The following is a 21,981-nucleotide window of genomic DNA, read 5'->3' on the forward strand; positions in this document are numbered from 1 at the left end:
TACCATCATATGAGTCTGTGTGGCATGCTAGCAAGCTTCGCAATCAAAAGTATTTTATTTATCTGTGTATATAAAAGTATTACTGGCGTTTTTAATAGCTGAATAGTCAGGGGCACAGGAGAGACGTTCCCTCCAGGGCCGATGTTCTCTCGGGGTAACACCCTTAACTTTGACAGGCAGCGGGTCTGCTTATAGGTCGGAATGAATCGGACACGATTATTGACGGGCTGGGTACTTTATTCGTAGTTCCAGTGACTTAACAGTACACACAACCGGACTCGTTCGTTCACTAAACTGACATGCGCAATCGCTCGCTCTCCTTGCTTGTCCGCTCACTCGCTGAAGTCAACACACGCTGCCATTCTCACGCACACACATACGAGAGCGTAGTGTGTACTGAATGCATCGTGATGATGATACACTTCTTATATTGACACGACACCGGCTTCCTCTATCTTCTTCGCCACCTTTTTTTAATAAATCGCCGTTTCTCGTTTTCCGACGGCGACAACCATAGATATATATTAACTAGATGCCTAATACTGTGGCGTCTAGAACGTTACCATAGCCGGTCATCTTACCACAGTCAGCTGCTCACTCATAGCATTGTGTTGGTAGTGGTACATTTACTTTTTAAATAACAATAACTTGCTCAATTTTCAACTGATTTACAAACGGTTTGGTTTATTACAAACGTTATTAACGTGGTTATGATATTGTACATATTTTAGAACATTATTCTGTTTTTCATTATTCTATCAAAAGTATGCAGTGTCATAACTACATCTCTGATGTTTATAATGAACCAAACCGGTTGAAAATCGGTGGAAAATTGAGCAAGTTGTTATTTAAAAAGTACATGTAGGCCTACCACTACCAACACAATGTTATGGGTGAGCAGCTTACGCTGGGAAGATGGCCGCCAGTGGTGACGTTCGACTCCATTGGCCAGCAGCGTGGACGAGGCATCTATTTAATATTTATATATATGGCGACAACATCATGACTATCTCCTTATGCTTCCGGCTCTCAGATATTTTGAAATATTTTTTAATAGCCTGAATAACACAATTATTTGTCTTATATATATTTGTATTGTTAGTTTATGCATTGTTATTTATTTTTCTTTGTTTCCATCTTTTTCTGGGTTGCAGTAACTTACAAGAGGTCCCCACTTGGACTTGGAGGATTCACTGCAAGCAATATACAAGTAATTTAATATAGCACCACCACCTCTCTCTCTAGCTAAGATGGCTTCTTATTGGGCCAAGAGACGTAGGGTCATCAGAACTGTAAGGGACATAGAGAAAGATATCCTTAAGGAATACGAGGAAACTCTGCATAATGAAAGTGCACCCTGTGTGAATAGTAGGGCCCGACCGATTATCGGCCGCACCGATATATCGGGCCGATATTTAACATTTTAGGGATATCGGTATCGGCCATACTTTCCATAAATTCCCACCGATAAGTTCATATAATTTTCACAACCAATTTTGCAGCCGTTTCGTTCTGAACGCGCCTTCCGCTCTTGCCACTTGGAATTCATGAGCCTTGCCAAGTTGCCCCGCCCGTCACAGCATCTGATTGGTTTGGCACACGGAATACAACCAATCAACACGCAAGGCTGCAAGCGGGGCGGGGTGCCTTCACGCTCCCTGTGACTCGTGAGCGGTTTCTAGACGGCCACGTGGGGCTAAGGACGGTGCTGCGTGCGGATACAACTTAAAGCAGAGAAATCACATTTCCTTCGAGGTAAGCATATACGAAGCAATATCCCCTGCAATATGTCACAAACACACCAACGTTGCAGAAGCACGGCACCACAAGGTGTTTATTAATTTGTGAAACCGATCCATTTGATCTGTGTAATAACGACACAAACCTTAGCTCACGCAAGGACAACCAGAATGACAGCGAATACTCCTCACTGAAAAGGTTGTCCATAGAGCAGTCTCAACATGGTGTATAGTCCTACTACAGTTATTGTTAAAACCCCACATGGAAACGTGAACGTGTCTGTAGTTCTACACGAAAGGTGGACTGAAAGCCATGGTCAATGAAGACCAAATAAAACGTGTTTGTGTTTGTTCCCGAGACGAACCATTTAGAGCCTGCTAGCTACTTGATAGCCTGTTAGCCACTTAATAGCCTGCCTGAGTAAGAGCCAGCATAGAGGGTCGAGTATATCTGCAGCCAGAGCCTTATATACATTCCCATCTACGACTCTGGTGAGAGCCTTGTTCCCTAACAAGTTACCCAGCACGGTAGAACCAACGGTGATTGGTCGCAATGTCCCTCAAATTAAGTTAAATAGAATTAAGTTTTGGCCAGTCGCTGCGTTTCAAACTGGTGTAACATCTTGTTACGGGTAGACAGACAGGCTAGCAGTAGCTAGCAGCAAGTAGCTACAGAGATACGACAGCATCTCTGGTAGGCTTGCGCTAACTAACTTGGTGTTAGGTAAACAACTTCATGAACACTACGCTACGCGACTCAGGCCCTAAAGGCACATTGTACGTTCAGTCTATTAGTTTCTTTATTGTGCGTTCCCAGGCCCTTTGACCATTTAATCACGCCTGGTGTGATCTCAAAGTGCTGGCATTTGATGTGCGCTAGGTACAATGATCCAAATACTTCTTTGTAATTCGCCTTTATTTGTGACGTGAAAACATTATACCTAAATGCTTTCGTTTCACCTCGCCACCCAGAGGCAGACAAGCAGCCCAGCACAGCCACTAGACGTAAAATAAACTCTTGAATCAGGAGGTGGTTATACATGCTGTAGTTTGCATTTTTTTTTTTTTACTTTAAGTAAACTACTAGTGCCGTATATTTACAGAAATATACAGGCTTATCTATATGATTTTGACTATTTTTATATAGAGACATACTATAAATTATTTACAATTTATATGTACAATTATTATTATTATTTTTTTTACAATGTCTGAAAATAGATTTAGTTTGTATCAAATATTTATTTTCTAAATATGTCTGTATTAGATTGCAACTGCTTATGCTACCCAATTTAACTTGTGTCACATTATTTTCCCCCAATGCAGATGGATGTGCCAACAGGAAAGACACGAGCCAAAAGTGCAGTGTGGGACTACTACAGCCAGTCAGGTGGTGTAGGCAAAGCAGTTTGCAATGCATGCAAAGTCTCGGTCAGCACTGGCGCTACAGTGGCTAAAACGGCCAACACATCTAATCTATGGTCCCATCTCAGAAGTCACCATAAAGAATTATATGAAGCGGCAAAGAAGGAGCAGCGCGAAATGGAATCTCAGAAAGCACCATCACACCAGCCTACAGTGGCAGACCTGTTTCAGCGACAAAAACAGTGGGCCAATTCAGATGAGAAGTCTAAGCAAATAGATAAACTTATTGCAGAAATGATAATTACTGACAACCAGCCATTTTCCGTTGTCTCTGATGTTGGTTTTCAGCGCCTTGTGGCTGCTCTTAATCCAAGATATGCACTTAAAAGCGAGAAGTTTTACCGCACTGAAAAGATACCGGCAATCCATGCAAAGGTTGTGCAAAAGATAAAAACCCTTATCCAACCAGAGAATGCTGGGTTCCCATTGGCGTTTACCACAGACTGCTGGTCTGGAACAACAGAGTCCCTAATGAGCCTGACATGCCACTTCATTACCAATGAGTGGGAGAGGAAGCAAGTTGTTTTGAACACGACGGTCATGGAAGGATCCCATACAGGGCAGTACATCAAGGATAAATTCCTTCAAATGATTGAGGAATGGCACATTGACAAAGAGCGCATAGCCCTTGTCCTTCGTGACAGTGGTGCCAATATGATGAAAGGCATGAGGCTTGCTGAAGTACCAGACCTCAGCTGCACTGCTCACCAGTTGCAGCTTGTTGTAAATGATGGCCTGTCCTGTCAGAGAGCAGTGATTGACACAATTGCTTCAGTGAAGCATTGTGTCACACATTTTCATCATTCTGTCCTGGCCAAGGACCGTTTGAAAACAATTCAGCAAGAACTTGGCCTTCCAGTCCACCAGTTCATACAAGCAGTTCCAACCAGGTGGAACTCAACACTGCACATGCTGCAGAGAGCACTGGAGCAGAAAAGAGCATTAACTCTCTACTCTGGGGAGTATGGGGGGTTTGCTGCTCCAAGTGCTCACCAGTGGGACCTGGTAGCTAATCTTGTGGAGACCCTGATTCCCATTGAGGAGGTCACGCTGGAGGTGAGCAGCAGCAGTTCCTCTGCGTCCTCAATCATTCCATGTGTCGGTGTGTTGAAGATGCTGCTGGAGGATGAAGGACCCAGAACAACCGGGATCAAAACTCTTCGGCAAGGTATGAAGGAAAGCCTCATCAAGAGGTTTGCAAAGCTTGAAGAAACCAAGCATGTTGTTCTGGCCTGTCTGCTAGATCCACGTTACAAGGATAATGCCTTTTCCTCTGACAACACAATAGAGAAGGCGAAGCAGTGGCTCAAGGATGAAGTAGAGAGTGCCTCGGCGGAGGCACATGATGAAGAAACAGCACAGGAGGTTGATGTGGCGCAAGAGGCCGAAGCAGAAGAATACACTGCAGAACAACAGGCCCGAAAAAAACAGAGGAGAAATGAGGCACCATCTGGCAGCCGGATAGATGCCATCTTCAGCTCTTTGCTAGGACCACATGCGGGAGAGGCATCGGCCTCAGATGCTGGGCTTGATGAGGAGGTGAGGTTGTATCTCATGGAGCCAATCATTGACCGCCGAGGGGGATCCACTCCAGTGGTGGAAGCAGAATGAACAACGATTTAAGCTTCTGGCTAAACAAGCCAGGAAGTTTCTGTGCGCACCGCCCTCATCGGTTCCCAGTGAGAGAGTCTTCAGTGAGATCTCTCTGATCTACTCGAAGAACAGGAGAAGCCTCACTGGGCAACATGCCGAGCAGCTGTGCTTCCTGCACTATAATGTTCTTTTACTTAATTGGCAATATTAGGCTTGGGCATTAAACCAGCCTATTGTTCATTGCAAAGTACAGTGATGTTTTACTCATTTCTCATAGCAGGTTTTACTCAGTTCTCATAGCAGGGAGTGATTTTATTTTTTATTGATGATTATTTATTCATTGATTTATTTATTTTTTCCCAGTTTTATTCTATGTTAAGTTATTCTAAGTTAAGTTCGGCTTTATTTTACAAATGCTGTTGGCAGCTCCCTGTACTTAAAATGTTTACTATTAAAAACACTTAAAGTTCGAGTCAGTGTGTGCCATTTTTAATTTATTCGAGAATTTTTTTCTTCTATTTATCGGTTGCACATATCGGTTATCGGCCTCCCATTTTCATAAATATCGGTATCGGTATCGGCCCTGAAAAAACCATATCGGTCGGGCCCTAGTGAATAGGGAACCACCCTTCACAATCTCTCAAGTTTGCCAACTCGATACAACACTAGCTTCCCATGTACCTATGGAAAATGAGCATATAGATGGTAGTGTAGATGGCAATGATGAAGTTGAATCAGATTATGTACAAATGGAAAATGATCATACAGATGGTAGTGTAGCTGGAAGTGATGGAGATGAATCTGATTCTCACTCTGACAGTGATGAGCATCAACCTAGTCAGGATCTGCTTATAAGGAGCCTGAGATATTGGGCAACATCCTACTCCATCAGTCTGGTTGCTTTGTCTGCTCTGCTGTCCATCTTAAAGCTATTTCACCCTAGGCTTCCTAAAAATGGAAGAACTCTGCTTGGAACACAATCTCAGGTTGCAACCACTCAAATGCAAGGTGGCGATTACTTTCATTTTGGATTGGTGCAAGGAATACTTTCACGATTGAAATGTCTGAGTATACCAGTGAACCTCACAACTCTTACTTTACAGTTCAACATAGATGGTCTCCCCCTCTTTAAGAGTTCAAGTCTTCAATTCTGGCCTATACTTGCAATCCTGAAATGTGATTACACTAAGTCCCCATTTATTGACGGCATATTTTGTGGTTTAAGCAAGCCAAAGTGTGTTGTTGAGTATCTGAAGCAATTTGTTAGGGACCTTAAAAATGTACTGGCTAATGGCATTATTCATAAGGGTAAGCTATTGAATGTAGAGGTTTCCTCATTTGTGTGTGATGCTCCCGCCAGAGCCTATGTTAAGAATGTTAAGTCACATAATAGGTATTCAGGATGCGACAAGTGTGATCAAGAGGGTGTGTGGAAGAACAAAATGACGTATCCTGAAACAGATGTCAGGCTGAGGACTGACTCGAGTTATTATGATATGATTGATGAGGAACATCACTTGAAACAGACACTCAGTCCTTTAACAGGGATTGTAAAGATGGTTTCTTCATTCCCAATAGATTATATGCATCTCTGTTGTCTTGGATTGATGAGAAAACTGTTGAATATGTGGTCAAAGGGCAAGCTAGCCACTAGGCTTCCTTCACAAACTGTTAACAGTATATCAAGCAAACTGCTGGTGTTACATTCCCACACCCCTGTTGAATTCAATCGTAAGCCAAGAGGTTTGAATGAGCTTGATCGATGGAAAGCTACTGATCTCCGATCCTTTATGTTATACTGGGGTCCTGTAGTTCTGAAGGGTTGCCTTCCCAGTGAGTTTTATGACAATTTTATGTTATTTTCTGTGGCCATGTATTTGTATTTGTCACCGGGACTTTCTGACCAAATGGTTGAATTTGCACATAGATTGATGATTTCCTTTGTGAAACACTTTGGACAGCTGTATGGTAGGGATGAGATTGTGTTCACTGTTCATCAGCTTATACATTTAGTTGATGAATACAAACAATTTGGACCTTTAGATAATGTTTCGGGATTCCCTTTTGAGAATTATCTAGGCCAAATTAAGCATCTTTTACGCAAGCCACATAAACCTCTACAGCAGGTTGTCAAAAGGTTGTCAGAAATGCCACATGTTGAGCGTCCATTAGCAACAGATGAACCAGTCTTACAGAACATCCATACTGATGGACCACTTCCTCGACATTTCAATGTTGCTCTACAGTACAGAAAGGTCTCCAGTAATCGCTTTACCTTGTCTACAAAGCAGGGGGATAATTGTATTGAGGTGGGAGATACAATTGCAGTAGTGCAGAATATAGTCCAAGAAGAAGATGAGGTCTATGTGATATACAGAAAGTTCAGACACCAAGAATCATATTACACTTATCCCTGTGAGTCCTCCTGCATAGGTACATATAAGGTTAGAGAGTTGCCTGTCAATCCCATTTGTGACAGAATGAATGGCATTACTTTTATATCGGTCACAAATGGGACTAGTCAATCAGGTTAATTGAAGTGGCCACCTTGATGTTATTTTGTTCTCCTTTCTGGTATCTAAGGAGAACCATTACTCGTGGGTGTTTGGGTATAGTATAACATATATTGGTAGTTAGTTACCTCATTTGGCAGATGGAAACTAAACAGATATGTATTTGAATTAAAATCGAATTGCCATTTGCAAAACCCTGTTTATATTACGTTGTTTATCATACTTCTTAAAAATAGCACTGTATTTTCTGCCTGTTCTTTTACAGCCTCGTTTGAAAAGGCCAAGCAACATGAAGAAAAGTATGTCACTACTGGATGTCCGACCACAGATTTGGAATCAGAGGTGGAAGCAGATGTACGTCGGAAAAGAAGAACAAGGTACAGTTGAATTCCTCAACCAAATGTGCTGGGTAAATTAGCCTACACCTAGACGCCGCTGCCTTGTGGTGAGTGTCAACCCAGAGATTATAAGGTCAGGGTTCGATCTCCGGACGAGTCATAACAAAGACTTGAAACTGCTTGGCACTCAGCTTTGAGTGTTGGATTGGATATCTGTCCTGTGTTATGTCTATGTGTACTTGTATGTCAATCCGCCTAATTTCACAGAAACAGGCGATGGGCTCCTGACCCGAGAACAGTCTTTCTCAAGGCTTGCTCATTTAATGTAATTATATTTAAAATTCTTTCAATTGCTGGGTATGTTTGATTATATTTTTCAAGAACAAATACTGTGTATGCGGAGTCAGATGAGGAGCCAGAAACCAGCAGTGTTAAGAGAAAATTTGCCAAGCCACCTGCTATTCACTTTCCAGGTACAGTGGTGACACTGTCAGTTATGATACTACAACTACTTTTGCCATGTATAATTCAACTTATTTGTTAATACAGTGCTGCCAGTATCCAACCAGTACCCCTCTCTACCAACCCCAGATGCAAGCAGTGGTATGTCATTGCTTATTACAATGGCATATGAGCTTTAATTTAGTTCCTCTGGCAATACATGCAAACATATCAGTCATGTGATATGTGTTGAAAAGTTACAGCTCTATTCCTTTCTTGTGTTCCCTTCTTTTAGCCTCTGGAGGAAACTATTCTGAGGATGTTCAGTCATTTGACCAGCCTAATAATGGTAAGTGAACCACTTCACATAACTAAAAAACTATCAGGTCGGACAGATTTTAAATGTGCTTTGTCTGAGTTATAGCAATCATAGTTATGTTTTGTGTTCTCTCATTTTAGACTTTTGTGGAAACTTCTTGGCAGAGCTAGAGTCAACAGATTTCTGTAATGATGGTAAGTAGACAAATAGGCTCCATGGCTATGTGATGCCCTCAGCCACTCTTATTGTGTCTAGAGTCTGTTTATTCAGTGTCTCCCTATCTTGCAAGGATATAATTTGATTGTCCTCTTTTAGACTTTCCTGGCAATCACCATCAACACCCCCAGGGCTATACAGGTGAGTTAACTAACATTTTTATATATATATTTTTTAACACCAGACATGCCAACCAATCTCAAATGCTGCCATTCGATGGCCAATCAATCGGCATCCTTAGTTGCTATATGGTGCTCATTCATAACAACTTTGATAGTGCTTATTTACCTTATTTTCTTATTGCTGTCTGTATGTGAATGCAAATGTATAACTCGAGCCCCTACCACACTGTGCCATCAGAGCAAGCAAGGAATTAATGGTTACTATCAGTTAGGGGTGCAAACATCAGTGAGTTGCTGAGTGTCATTCTAAACAATTGAAAATGGTCAATCTATCCTTGAAATGTAATGTAAAACCAATTGCTTTTCTTCTAAGACATTGCTGCCAACCAAAACACCAAGATGCTAACGGAGCTACTCATGGAGGTGAAGCAAATGTCACGGGACATTCAGTTCATAAAGACTGAAATTGCCAAATCCTCCATGAGTATTCCTGGAGCGGGATCACAGAGAGAGGAGCCCTTCCCCATTGTTCTGCCACTCGCCAATGAGGAGCAGTTTGATGAGGCTGAAGCTGCACTGAAGGAGGAATTAGTCCTTCGAAATATGGTGAACCATTTTTTCATACAAGTATTTTCTTACATTTTGTCAGGAATTGTAGGTTTGGAGGCATTAAAGGGATAGTTTGGATTTTTGGACAAGAGGTCGTATTACATCCTTATCAGCGGTGTCGGGCATCAGCAGTGCATTTTCCCCCACTGCGTCCCGTGAGCGGAGTTCTGGCCCGGTTTTTGCGATGCAGAAAGTAGTTTTGCTTCAAAAAATAATATGCATTCAAAAGAGTAATACATTTGCATCATGAATTGTTGGCCGTGAAAAAGTCTGACCTCATCCGGCACTATTTTCCCTCCCTTCATATTACTGGGCGTACCTTTTCATCAGCTGAAGGAGGCAAAAGGAGACTGCTACGACGCTTCTCTCGCTGTCCATTTGACATGGCACATTGTACACTTTAGCAAACTAACCATTTTCTCTCTAATCTGTTAAGATTACCCGCTTGGCATTAGTCGGAGGGACCAATGCCGAAAATATGATCCGGCGAATGCTATCCGCTACCATGGCAAACCGTGTAGCATGCATCTTCAACTGGGCGGGAAAGGGACCGAAGAGGGCCTTCAAGGACACGTTAATGCAGGACTGCATGTTTGGTGAGTCTGCAAATCAAAATACTACGGATTTGGCATTTTTGATGATGGATGTTAAATTTATTTAATATTTAATATTTATTTAATTCATAAGTATTTTAAACTTCTTCTGAAGTAAATAAGAATGGATGCATTTTCCTCACCATGGAGGGAGCCTGATAAATATGGAGGGCCAACTCTGCCATAATTAAAAATAAATAAATCACTCAATACCTAAATATACCACTTCTGTCTACTCGCTCTGCGTTTCCGGCCTACCAGTGACATCATTTCAAGCATTTCAGTGCCCTTCTCTGAGACACAGAGTAGATAAACTGTGCCATTGTTTTACTATATGAATATTCTTTTTTTCTTTTTGTTTCAATTTGACCGCAAGTTGACAGAATTGCAGTACAGGGGTGCCCTGCAGAAGTGGCTGCGTTACGCACCGGAGAGGAGTGGCGGGTACCAAGAAAAGGCAAAGATTAAGGACTATTAAGGACAAATGTTACTGTAATGTTCTAATTACAGGGTTCATTATAGGGTTAATGTTCATAATTCCTTAAGATGTTTGTTTATAATTGCTTTTGAATATTTATTAAATAACTTTTTGAATAATGGTCTGTTTTGTTGTTGTAGTTTTTTTGTTCATAGAGCATTCAATAAAGCAGCTGTTCTCAACCTTGGTTTCTTAAAAAGAATGGAAATAGCCAATCTAATGGGGTTTATAATGAGGCATATTGTAAACATACAAAGCAAGGTTGAAAAGTGTTGAAATGGCCCTTTAATAATAACATTGTTTCAATGTATAATGCAATGCATATATATAGTTGAATCAATGTGGTTCAATTCTACATTGTTTCAATGTTGATCATATCATAATTGAATCAAGGTTGATTCATTGTCAGAATTGATTGGAAATTCAACGTTATTTCAATGTTGATCATAGCGAGCACTTTCAATGTATATTTCAATGTCTGACATCAATGTTGATCACAACCTTCAGCCTGACCATATCTCAACTTTGATTCAATCAAGTTTTGCTATCTGGGCAAGGACAGATATTTACCATAAGCATTACAATTGTACACCTACAAAGTCAACTATATTCCTGAGGACCCTCTTTTCAAACCTTCTGCTCTATTTACATTATTTCAAATTGCTCAAGCTCATGTAAGTTCGCTTTTTCTCCACTTCATATTTTTAGACACTGCTGCTGTCACTACCATAACATGTCAACACTGTCAATTTTGTATACAAATATTAGAATATTAGATTATACCATAAATGTTTGCTTTCTAATTAGAGGTCTGAAGTAGCTAGCAACAAAGTGGAAAGAAGTTAGCTAATTTGAACAACTCATGCAGATCATGTGGGTAGTTTTTTGTCACCACCGCCAGGTTTTCTGACATACTCATAGACATACACATTTAAAATATATAAAAAGATAAAGTAGACATTAATAATAATAATATAATACACAGAAGTGATAGCAGCATATCAGTGATAGCAGCGAAGTGATAGCACTTTACCAAAGCAGTGCTTTGCAGGGTCTCCACGGTGCCCAAAAGTGATTTTAATACCTCCAGAGGGTGTGTGAGGAGCCTCGGGGTAATCCGGGAAAAGGGCATCAAAATCGGACTGACCGGAGCTCTCCAGGGTGTGTGTGTGTGGCCTTTTCCTTTTTATTAACTCGGCCATTCATGACTAATTATACAAAACTTAACCACTATTTTTTCAGATGGCCGAAACAAGTGGCTACACGAGGGGGGGGGGGGGGGGATGTCGGAGGACTCCACCATCATCCTGTCCAGAACTGTAAGTTACACCCTATTGCCACATTTTATGTTACAAGTCTCAATGTAAACTTATTTCTAAATACATTAAATACATATGTACAATACAATGCATACAATGTTTTTTTTAAAGGAGGAGGATTTATTTTCTTTATCTGGGGAGGAGGAGGCCCCCGCTCCCCAGCTGGCTCCCCAGCTGCGTCCCCAGCTGGCTCCCCAGCTGCGTCCCCAGCTGCGTCCCCAGCTGCGTCCCCAGCTGCGTCCCCAGCTGGCTCCCCAGCTGGCTCCCCAGCTGCGTCCCCAGCTGCGTCCCCAGCTGCGTCCCCAGCTGGCTCCCCAGCTGCGTCCCCAGCTGGCTCCCCAGCTGCGTCCCCAGCTGGCTCCCCAGCTGGCTCCCCAGCTGCGTCCCCAGCTGCGTCCCCAGCTGCGTCCCCAGCTGGCTCCCCAGCTGCGTCCCCAGCTGGCTCCCCAGCTGCGTCCCCAGCTGGGAGCCAGCTGGAGCCAGCTGGGAGCCCAGCAGCGGAGCCAGCTGGGGAGCCAGCTGCGTCCCCAGCTGCGTCCCCAGCTGCGTCCCCAGCTGGCTCCGCAGCCCCCTCCTCAGCCTGCTCCCCCTCAACTACCCCCGGCTGAGGAGGGGGACGAGGAGGGATATTTGGGAGATGATGAGGGGGATGATTGCATTTTTTTTTTATGTTTGTTTTTGTATATAGTTGTGTGGTTTCGTTTAAATAATAAAAAAATCTTTGTGGTTTCGTAGTTTCATTTTTCTCTGAATCTGTTTATCTCTGTATTTCTCTGAATTATTTTCTAACCAACCAACATCTTAATACATGACAATTACCCCTCCCCCCCCCAAGACTCCAGTTAAACCTAATCAAGTGTTCCCTTAAACATTTCAACCAGCATATGCTGTTGGAATTGGTCATTTTAAGAATAGAAAACACTCTGCAAAAGAAATCTTGCTTGTGCGACTTTAAAAATGTAATCTCTCTCTCTCGAATTTGAAATACAAGTAGATTAAATAATTATTTCATATATCTCTCTACTTAAAAAGTAGTTACACTCAGATTTCCCTTCATGTGACGACCCAATATTGGTCAGCTGTCTCTTTTAACATGGTTTTGTCCCCAGATTACCACTCAAACACACACTTGGTGAAAATACACCATCAAATCTGCTTTTATTTGAAGAAAACACATTTATCACAATTGTACAATTTAAAACCATGTAAATCACCACAGAACCTCAATTTAAGTTACACAAGCTAGACAAAGTTGCAAAACAGCTACACAACAAAAACAAAAATCAGCACTAAAAAACACATATGAAACATTTCACCAAAATGGGTCATTTCACGCTTTTGGAGTCCTCATCCCTATACTTTAAAGAGCCATCAGCACAAACAAAGACACAGATGAAACATTTCACCAAACAGGGACATGTCATATGTGTCTCTGAAGGCAGATGCCCTGTAAGCTTTAGGAGTCCTTCAAAGAGTTAATTTGACACTAAGAGGGAGCAACACCTCTTCATCTGGAGATATAGTCCTGGTTGCAAGAAAAAGAGTCACATGCCTATTTCTCCATTCAATACCAAACTGCAATGTTGGGGCTTTACGTTTGAGTTATTTTTGGAGTACTTGATCAACTTGCCCGGCGGCTGTTTGGTGTGGCAATCACATCTGCTGTCCTCACAGTCATGTCTGCACCACGCTCGGCCTTTGAACGTGTCCTAGAATCACAATAGCTTCAAGGTAGTACAACACAAGAATTTTATTTGCAGAATACAATTAGTCAGCATCATATTCAGACAGTTTATCCATACATGCCAAGAATTGATCCTTGGCCTGGACCAGTATATATTCTAGCACTGATAATTAAAAGTTAAACTGTGTTCTCCAGTCAGAGAGGATGTGTTTTGCTGTTTGTGGAGACCAATGTATATGATCATTCACGCTAGTTTTAAACATTTACTCAGGTATGTTAGAAAGATGTGGATACTGCTCAATCCATGAGTTAATACAAGAGAGCACTCGTTTCTTATGGCTGGGAAGATGTTTTGAGAAAGAGATCAACGGCATAACTACGACAGCCTTTGGAAATCTTTCTTGTGCAACTTTAAAAATGTTTTCCAAATCTTTCTTTACCTGCTCTAATTTGTAGCCGTCTGCATGATTAATTCCAAATGAAAGAATTACTTTCAGGCCAGTATCTGTTTTCTCTGTTTTCTTCAACATGTGCAAGGCATGGCTAAATTTGGCACCTGGATAAGAATCTATCTGTACTCTCTCATCATTACATTTTGATAGCTTTGACATATTTGAATCTCCAATGATCAATACTGGTCTCTGGATGCTTAGCTTCCAATTTCCAAATTTGTCATTGAAATGCTCATGTCTTGTAAACAAGGCTTTATCTCTATACAATTTCTCAAATTTCTCCTGAATCATCACTTTAGCTCTGTCTGCCGCATCAATGCAGTTCAACCAACTCTTGACTCACCCACTTCACTGCCATAGTCCAAGCCTCCTCCCAGTTTTTGGTATCGCCACTGAATTTGAAATCTGCCAATACAACTTCAAAATGTCTAGCAATAACTTCAATGGTATCCTCAGTCCATTCACTACATGCTGCATTGAAGAAGGGCAGGGCTGGTTTCACTCGAAGAAATTATGCAAAACTGCATTGCAGTCCTACAGTTGCTCTGTGTGTGAATGAAATGCATCCATTTATGTACAGACACAATTATTATCTTTTCCAGACCTTGGGGAATGTGTGATTGAAATGATGAATCAAAATGTGAAGTGCAAATGTTAATAAAATATCTTGAAAGTGTATCTCTGTCTTTGGAAAAAAAGGGAAAAAGTCTGCAAGTGTGTTGAAGTTTACCAAAATGAGAGAAACCTCAGCAGTCCTCTAGAATGAATAAGATTTCTTATTGATATATCTCTAAAGATAAGAAACAGGATATCACCACAGAACCTCAATTTAAGTTACACAAGCTAGAACAAGTTGCAAAACAGCTACACAACAAAAACAAAAATCAGCACTAAAAAACACATATGAAACATTTCACCAAAATGGGTAATTTCACGCTTTTGGAGTCCTCATCCCCATCCTTTAAAGAGCCATCAGCACAAACAAACACACAGATGAAACATTTCACCAAACAGGGACACGTCATATGTGTCTCTGAAGGCAGATGCCCTCTAAGCTTTAGGAGTCACCCGCCGCCCCACCACCCCCAAAGGTCAAAGGCCACGCATCATATTCAGAAAGTTTATCCATACATGCCAAGAATTGATCCACTAAAAAACATATGAAACATCTCACCAAACGGGTCATGGTACGATTTTGGAGTCCTCATCCATATCCTTTAAAGAGCCATCAGCACAAACAAACACACAGATGAAACATTTCACCAACCAGGGACATGTCATATGTGTCTCTGAAGGCTGATGCCCTGCTAGAGCCAGTCAAGGTCCGACCCCTCATTGTTAAAAGATTTTTTGTTGACTCAATAGTCAAACAGAACTTCCTCACCCACTGGCAAGTCCTTGGTTGCAATGAAAAGGATCACATCCTTCATTTCTCCATGCTTGTCCACCACACAGTGCAGGGGCTTGATGTTCGAGTTCTTTTTGGAATGATTCACCAGCCTGCCAAATGTTCTCTTGTCAGGGTGGCAATGACACCTGTCTGAGTGGGCATCAATGCACATTGGCTGTCCTTTACTGTTCCGGAAAAAGAAGATATATCCAGTCTCCTTTCCAGTTGTGTTTTTGTGTACGTTCTCGCCCTCCTTTCCACTAACAACAGGCCCATGATAATCACATACAACCTGGCCTTTCTTAAAAGTGCGGGTTGTAATGATCCCATCGCCCTTCTCTTCAAACTGTGTGATGTGCAGTCCTTTCCAGTCTTGTGTTTTCACCAATGACTGGATCCGTTTGTTGTCCATGATGCGGTCCTCAGATCCAGATGGTGCCCAGTTCTCCACAACCTCAGTGCTGATGTTGGCAGCCTTGCACTTCCATCCCTGCTTTTTGACCCATGTGTCGACACGCTCTTTCGTTGGCCTCCTCCGATTGAATTGTTCTGTCAAAATAAGTAACAAAAGTGTTGTTAGCTATGAACACAATAATTTAAAATGTCATTTCATGCAATCAGTTTTTCTTGAAAGTAATGTTAAATATGTGAAGTCAAATACTTACCACGGGTGTGTTTTACACGCATTTCTAATTGCTTTTGCGCCCAGTGTGTGTAAAGCTTCCGCTGATTGGCCTCCGAGGTGTCCCTGCGGATTCTCACTTTTGGGATTTGACCACTCAGTGTCACAGGGTGGTTTTCCAAGAGGGACTTGAATGCCTCGTGGAATTTGACTTTGTCATTTCCCTCAGGAATCCTCTCTAAATCGATCACTAGCTGTCTCAAGGAAGGCTGAGGGAGAGCACAATGGTCACCATGGCTGGAAGACTCCACTGACTGAGGGCTGGTCCCTTCTCCAAGAGCCTCTTGACGGGTCCCTTCTCCGGAAGGCCCAGCACTATATAAAAATAAAACACAATGAGATTATAAGAAAACCATGTGTGTGTCTACAGATAGAATGTGGTGTGCTTGACTACGTTGGCATTATGTTGACAAATATGAAATGCTTACCTTGACTTCTTCTGCCTCTGTAATTTCTTCAGCAGACCAGCAGCCATCACAATGGATTCAAGAGATTTCATCCTGTAATGTCTGTCAGCTGTTGTGCCAGAATGGCCCAGGTAGTCAGAAACTGCTTTCTTCTGAGGGTCATCCAGGCGGTTAGCTGCTGTCTCAAATACCCTCCGTACAACCTGGCTGCTCACCTGGGGGACGTTGCACTTTTGCTGGAGCTTTATCAGATCACCAGCTGCATTGTAAATTGGCTTACCGCGGGAGGACACAAAGAAAAAATCATCTCCATCCTTCTCATCCTGCTCATCTCGCTTACGTTTCCTTTCGCCAGCAAGTAGCTGTGGCCGCACTTTGGTGTAATATTTCTCAAACCACGCCTCCTCCTTCTTGGACAGGACAATTGAGACCACAAAATGTGCAGCCGTCTTGTGGTCCTTTACAAAAACGATTGAATCATCATCTGCGTGTTTCCGTTCAAGCCATTCCTTGACCTGTAACAAAAAGAGGATATGCCATTGATTAGGAAATGTAATGCTAAAATGTCAGGGTAAATGTATCAATAGAGCACATAAGAGCACAATAGAGCAGTAACACTCACCTTCATGCTCTGCACCACACATGGCCGTTGGCAGTGTCTTAGTATGACAATTGCCTCAAGATAGTATAGCACAAATATGCACTCAGTCCTACTCAGGGAGGAAGAAGAACTGTCATCAAGTTGATTCATGATTTTCACTAAGTCACCTTCACCTTTATCAAGAACAGCCAAGCATTCACGAGGTGTGGGTTGACTTTTGTCAAACAACAAGGCATGCCTCTTTTGCACAATTTCTTTGCTCGCTTGCTTAGAGAGGACACTCTGTGAAGAAGTTAAAAAACTCAAATATAATGTGCACTGCCTATAGAGCTCCCTGTCATCCTGTCTCAAGCCGGTCCTTGTCAAGTGGAACTCCAAGAACCTTTTCAAGCACTTGATGTAATTTCCTGATGTTTGTGCCTTATACCCTGCCTTAGCCTGTTGACCCAGGAAGTCTCTGAGCTTCTCTCTGTCATTGACAAACTTCAAAGATGGTTCCGTAGGATCAGCAAAATACAGGTACCGGGAAACAGTGTCAACCTCCTGTTGGTACTTTGCATTTTCGTAATCATTCTTTAGGTAGTCGGCAAAGCGCTTGAGCAATGGATGATCTGCTGAATGCTTTTTCAAAATGCCTAAATCCTTCGCTTTCACCATTTTGTCTTTGGTATACGTTTTCTCTTGTCTACATTGAAAAAGCTCATCGCTGCCGCAAGATTCCACAACAGATGGCTCTGTCTCTCCGGGTGCCTCCCCAGGGCATTCAGAAAGGGTTTCGGTGACCAACCTTGGATTACCAATGGGCAGAGGAGGAGGGACTCCTGTCACAAACAAGTGATGGTATTTCAGCTCCTCAATCAATCCTTCGAGTGGATTTGGTGATGAGACGATTTGCTTCAGGACTGCATAACTAAAAGCCCGTCCATTCTTCAGGAGGTCACACACATCTTTCTTGGCCTTTTCAACCACCTCTAGGATCTGTGGTGGTGTCTTATCCTTCATGCAGACTCTGCGCAGGTGACAGGATAGAGACTCTTGGGTCCTCAAACAAACTGGACAGAGTAGATGGTGTCTATGTGCAGCTGCAGATTTCCTGGTGATTTTTCCAGAGTGATTCATCATGTGTCTATTCAGGGTGCCTTTCAGACTGAACCGCTTCGTGCATTGGTCACACTTGTAGGGCTTCTCCCCAGAGTGAGTCCTCATGTGGACAATCATATTGGCATTGTTGGGAACAACCTTTCCACACAAGACACCGGGCCGGCCCTTGCGGCCGCCCTGATGCCCAGTCAGCTCCTCAAGGCGGACGAGCCGTACGCTGCAGTTCAGGCTCTTGGCCACGCTGTGGTCAGCAGACAGCGAGCTCAAGACCTCCAGTTCTGACGCGGCAAAGAGGGTGTCATGACCGTCCACCGCCAGAGGGCCCTCCCCTTGTCCGTAGACGCTCAGGATGCGCAGCTCCCCGCTGTGACCCGACATGTGGGAGGAGCCAGGGGCGTCCACACGCAGACTCTCTGAGGTGCGCCGCGCTGCGTGCTGCAGTCTCTGATGACATTGTCTTCTTCAGAGAGGAAAACAGAGAAAGAGAGAAAGTGATGCTTTTAATTAATCATTTTCACAAAAGGTATACAGTATGTACTTTGTACACACTTGTGTATTGGAAGAATTATATTTGGACATTCTTTCTAACTTCTATTTGTCGATTATGCATTTTCCATGTCGCCCTTTGGATGGTCAAGGGTTAAAGGCTCCTGCTGAGAAGGCAGATTCGAGTACATTCTCAGTTGATCAAGGTTGTTTTCTTGCATAGATGCAATGTGTGTACTAACCTACGGCGGGCATGCCTCCACCAATATCCTCTTCAACCTTGATTGAAATGGTGTCGGGGGTCTGCTGCTTTCCACATAAAGAAGGAAACACACACAAGACATATTCTTTCATTTTCACAGAATAGATGTCGATCCCCCCTACCGACAGATTAGTTGGGCATAAGACGGACATAATTGGCAGTGTAAAAACATCTACTGAATCATAAAGGTGTGTGCTTTCTATGGGTTTGTTTTAGAGTTGTAACAGAGGAAGCATCTCTTTTGGATGGTGAATGAGAAGATTATTTCCAACCTGCACACTCAGCTCCTCACGGCAGACCAACCGCTCGGCGCGCTCCAGGCTCTTGGCCGCGCTGTGGTCCGCAGACAGCGAGTTCAGGGCCTCCACTTCTGACGCGGTGAAGAGGGTGCCATGGCCGTCCTCCGCCAGTGGGCCCTCCCCTTTTCCGTAGACGCTCAGAATCTTCAGTTCCTCACTGTGGCTGGACATGTGGGAGGAGCCAGGGGCGACCACACCCAGACTCTCTGAGGTGGCGCCGCGCTGAGTGCTACGGTCTCTGAAGGCATCGCAGTCTTCTGCAGAGGGAGAAAAAAAGAAAAAATCTATTGTTTTGATACATTATTTGCATAAAGGGAGGCATTGTGTATTTGTACACGTGAAAGAAACTCTTTAAATGTATGCAACATTGACACAGAGGGTTTAAAATGTGTACTGCAGACACAGATTCACAGTTTTGGAGAGGGCCGTCACCTCCAGCACCCTCCTCCCTAGACTCAAAGCTCAAGTGGTTGGCCAGGTTAAGGACACTCAACGAACACCAGCGCAAAGTGATCTGAGCACCACATGACAAGCGAGGCAAGCACAATAATTATATTTTGACACTAAAAAGCAACAACGTGTCCTTCCCTCTAAGCTGATCAGCTGACATTCATGCATTATGAATTCAGTGATGTTTGAGAATGATAAACCAGCTCATGTGGCATCCGTCTTGAAACCCTTCTGGGCTCTTGACTGATTCCATCTTTGAAATGCAACTCCCAAGTTTGACTCGTGTTTTAGCAGGGCGCTGGTCATGATGCTTTTCCAAAGAGGACCAGGCTTTTTAGCGCAGGTAGAATCAAGTACATTCTCAGTTGATCAAGGTTGTTTTCTTGCATAGATGCAATGTGTATTACTAACCTACGGCGGGCAAGCCTCCACCAATATCCTCTTCAACCTTGATTGAAATGGTGTCGGGGGTCTGCTGCTTTCCACATAAAGAAGGAAACAAACACAAGACATATTCTTTCATTTTCACAGAATAGTTGTCAATCCCCACTACTGACAGATTAGGCGTTTTTACACTGCCAAGCTGGTTCGTTCGCGGCTTGGCACGCCCTACAATTTCAATGTCTTGCCTGCGTATTTATTTTTTTGGATTCAAGACCCTCGCATGCAAGAATGAGTTCACATCTGAATGTAGGCTAAAACGCGATTAACTATTTAAGTGCAAAAATGCCAACATATTCTTCTGTGTGCCTACAAGTATGCGTTTCCAGGTGTTCTGTCTGGCAGGCAACATCCCTTGAGAGAAGCTGCTGAATGGAAGCACTTGATGAGCTGGGCTGCGTAGAGACAACAAAGTAAAATAGGTACTCAATTGTAACTTGTATATAGTCCATGTACAAGTTGCAAAAAGATATAAGATAAAACATGTTTAGTGAATTACATTAGCCTAATACTTAAAATTAGTTCTATGAAATGATATTACATCCTTGATTTGTTACATATTTTATAGTTAATCTCATCAACTCAATACCATGACATCAAGCTCTTCAGAAATCTGCTAATAACCCTGTGATTTGAATCAGGTGTTAAGAAGGGGAAACCATGCCTATAATAGTGCGTTTCAGGTACACTTTTAGCCCGTAAACAACGTTATAACTGGGAGTACAAGTGGGTAGAAGGGGGCGAGAACAAGGGTTGCCTCGAACGCACCATATGTATTTAGGATGAGTTTAACAGGTCAATCTCCTCATCAGTAAAACGCTAGAACTACTGCGGTCCAGTGGCCAGTAAAATACAGTTGTATTTGTTTGTTGTATGGTGAGCAGACATTGCATTCCCTTGGTATCCAAGCAGTAGAGATCATTGCCTGTAGCCCCTTTGTTTGAATGGTGCCCATTACTCGTGGTGATGCCCCTTGCTTGCTGAGATGCAACACTCGACTACAGTGCGTGTATTTATAGGAATGAATGGGCGGCATGTTAGTCCACCAGTGCTTTCTTTAATAGGTCCATGGTATTTACACACATACCTGATGCTATCTACCTTAACATTAGCGACAATAACTGGGCTGTTAGCTGTAGCGCTAATGCTAAAGCAACAGTATACTGCTAACAAGGGTAACCATATACAGTAAAGCAACACAATGATATGGCGTTAGTTAACTTACTTTATCGAGGTTTGTAGCTGAGGCAGGAGAGTTGAGTACTGATCCAGACTTGATTTTCAGACGTGAGCAAGTCCAGGCTCTGTATTGGCCCAAGTTGAGGAAGCAGTCGTCAGTTAAGATGTTTGGCGCTGCCGTGTTCTAGCAACGGGACGGCATATGTTCCTGACCTCATCGGACCTCCACCCGCGCTGGTGTTGTATCCAGTAGGCTTGGCCTATGGACGTAATGGTTCCGGCTTCCTCATCCGTCTAAAGATGCTGCCAGAGCATGGACATAATAAAGGATGGACCACGGACTGGCCGCCCATTCATTCGTATACAAACTGCTCAGTGGCGCAGGGTAGCATACAAGAGCGATTTGCTTCCGCGTTATGGGGCCAAGACTCTCCAATATCATCCGACTGCAGACACAAATGGGCGTTCCCGTGTCGTGGCCGTTCTCGTTCACGCAGACTAAAACGCCCCCCCGGCGTTCTCGTGTGATGGGCGTTTTCGTCTACGCAGGCTGGAACGCCCCGTTCTTCTTCGTCGATCTAGTAGCATTGGCAGCATAGAACTGACGTTAGCGCCCCCTTCTTCTTCGATCTCGTAATACGGGTACGTTAGCCAGCTGGGCCTACAGAATGTTGGCTTACATTTATGTGTCGGATCTCGGCCCAAACTTTGCATCAAACTTGATGCAACACGATCATTACAGGGAGGCTCCATGATCTCATGTTCATTATCTTCTGGGTTAGTATAGGTAGGGTATTAGGTATAAGTGAGATGTTTGATATAGTTGTTTAAGAATATGCCCA

General features: G+C 43.0%; 1 protein-coding gene and 1 pseudogene across 1 annotated transcript; one reads left to right on the forward strand and one right to left on the reverse strand.

Annotated features, from left to right (window-relative positions):
• Positions 1-1,336: 1,336 nt before the first annotated feature.
• Positions 1,337-5,187, forward strand: LOC130386660 (zinc finger BED domain-containing protein 4-like; annotated as a pseudogene).
• Positions 5,188-15,199: 10,012 nt separating this feature from the next.
• On the reverse strand, positions 15,200-16,948 carry LOC130385416 (N-lysine methyltransferase KMT5A-like). Its single transcript, XM_056593916.1, has 4 exons — positions 16,943-16,948; positions 16,342-16,835; positions 16,146-16,228; positions 15,200-15,780 (listed from the first exon to the last, which is right to left on the reverse strand). Exons 1-4 carry the CDS (start codon positions 16,946-16,948, stop codon positions 15,200-15,202), a joined length of 1,164 nt encoding a protein of 387 aa, XP_056449891.1.
• Positions 16,949-21,981: the final 5,033 nt, after the last annotated feature.

The sequence above is a fragment of the Gadus chalcogrammus genome, chromosome 7, assembly GCF_026213295.1.
Source record: "Gadus chalcogrammus isolate NIFS_2021 chromosome 7, NIFS_Gcha_1.0, whole genome shotgun sequence".
Taxonomy (NCBI): domain Eukaryota; kingdom Metazoa; phylum Chordata; class Actinopteri; order Gadiformes; family Gadidae; genus Gadus; species Gadus chalcogrammus.

Coding starts and splice junctions, on each gene's coding strand:
- LOC130385416 (XM_056593916.1), bottom strand. Junction 16,229..16,341: donor CAGAGGCAGAAGAAGTCAAG/GTAAGCATTTCA, acceptor ATTTTTATATAG/TGCTGGGCCTTCCGGAGAAG. Junction 15,781..16,145: donor AGTGGAGTCTTCCAGCCATG/GTGACCATTGTG, acceptor TTATTTTGACAG/AACAATTCAATCGGAGGAGG.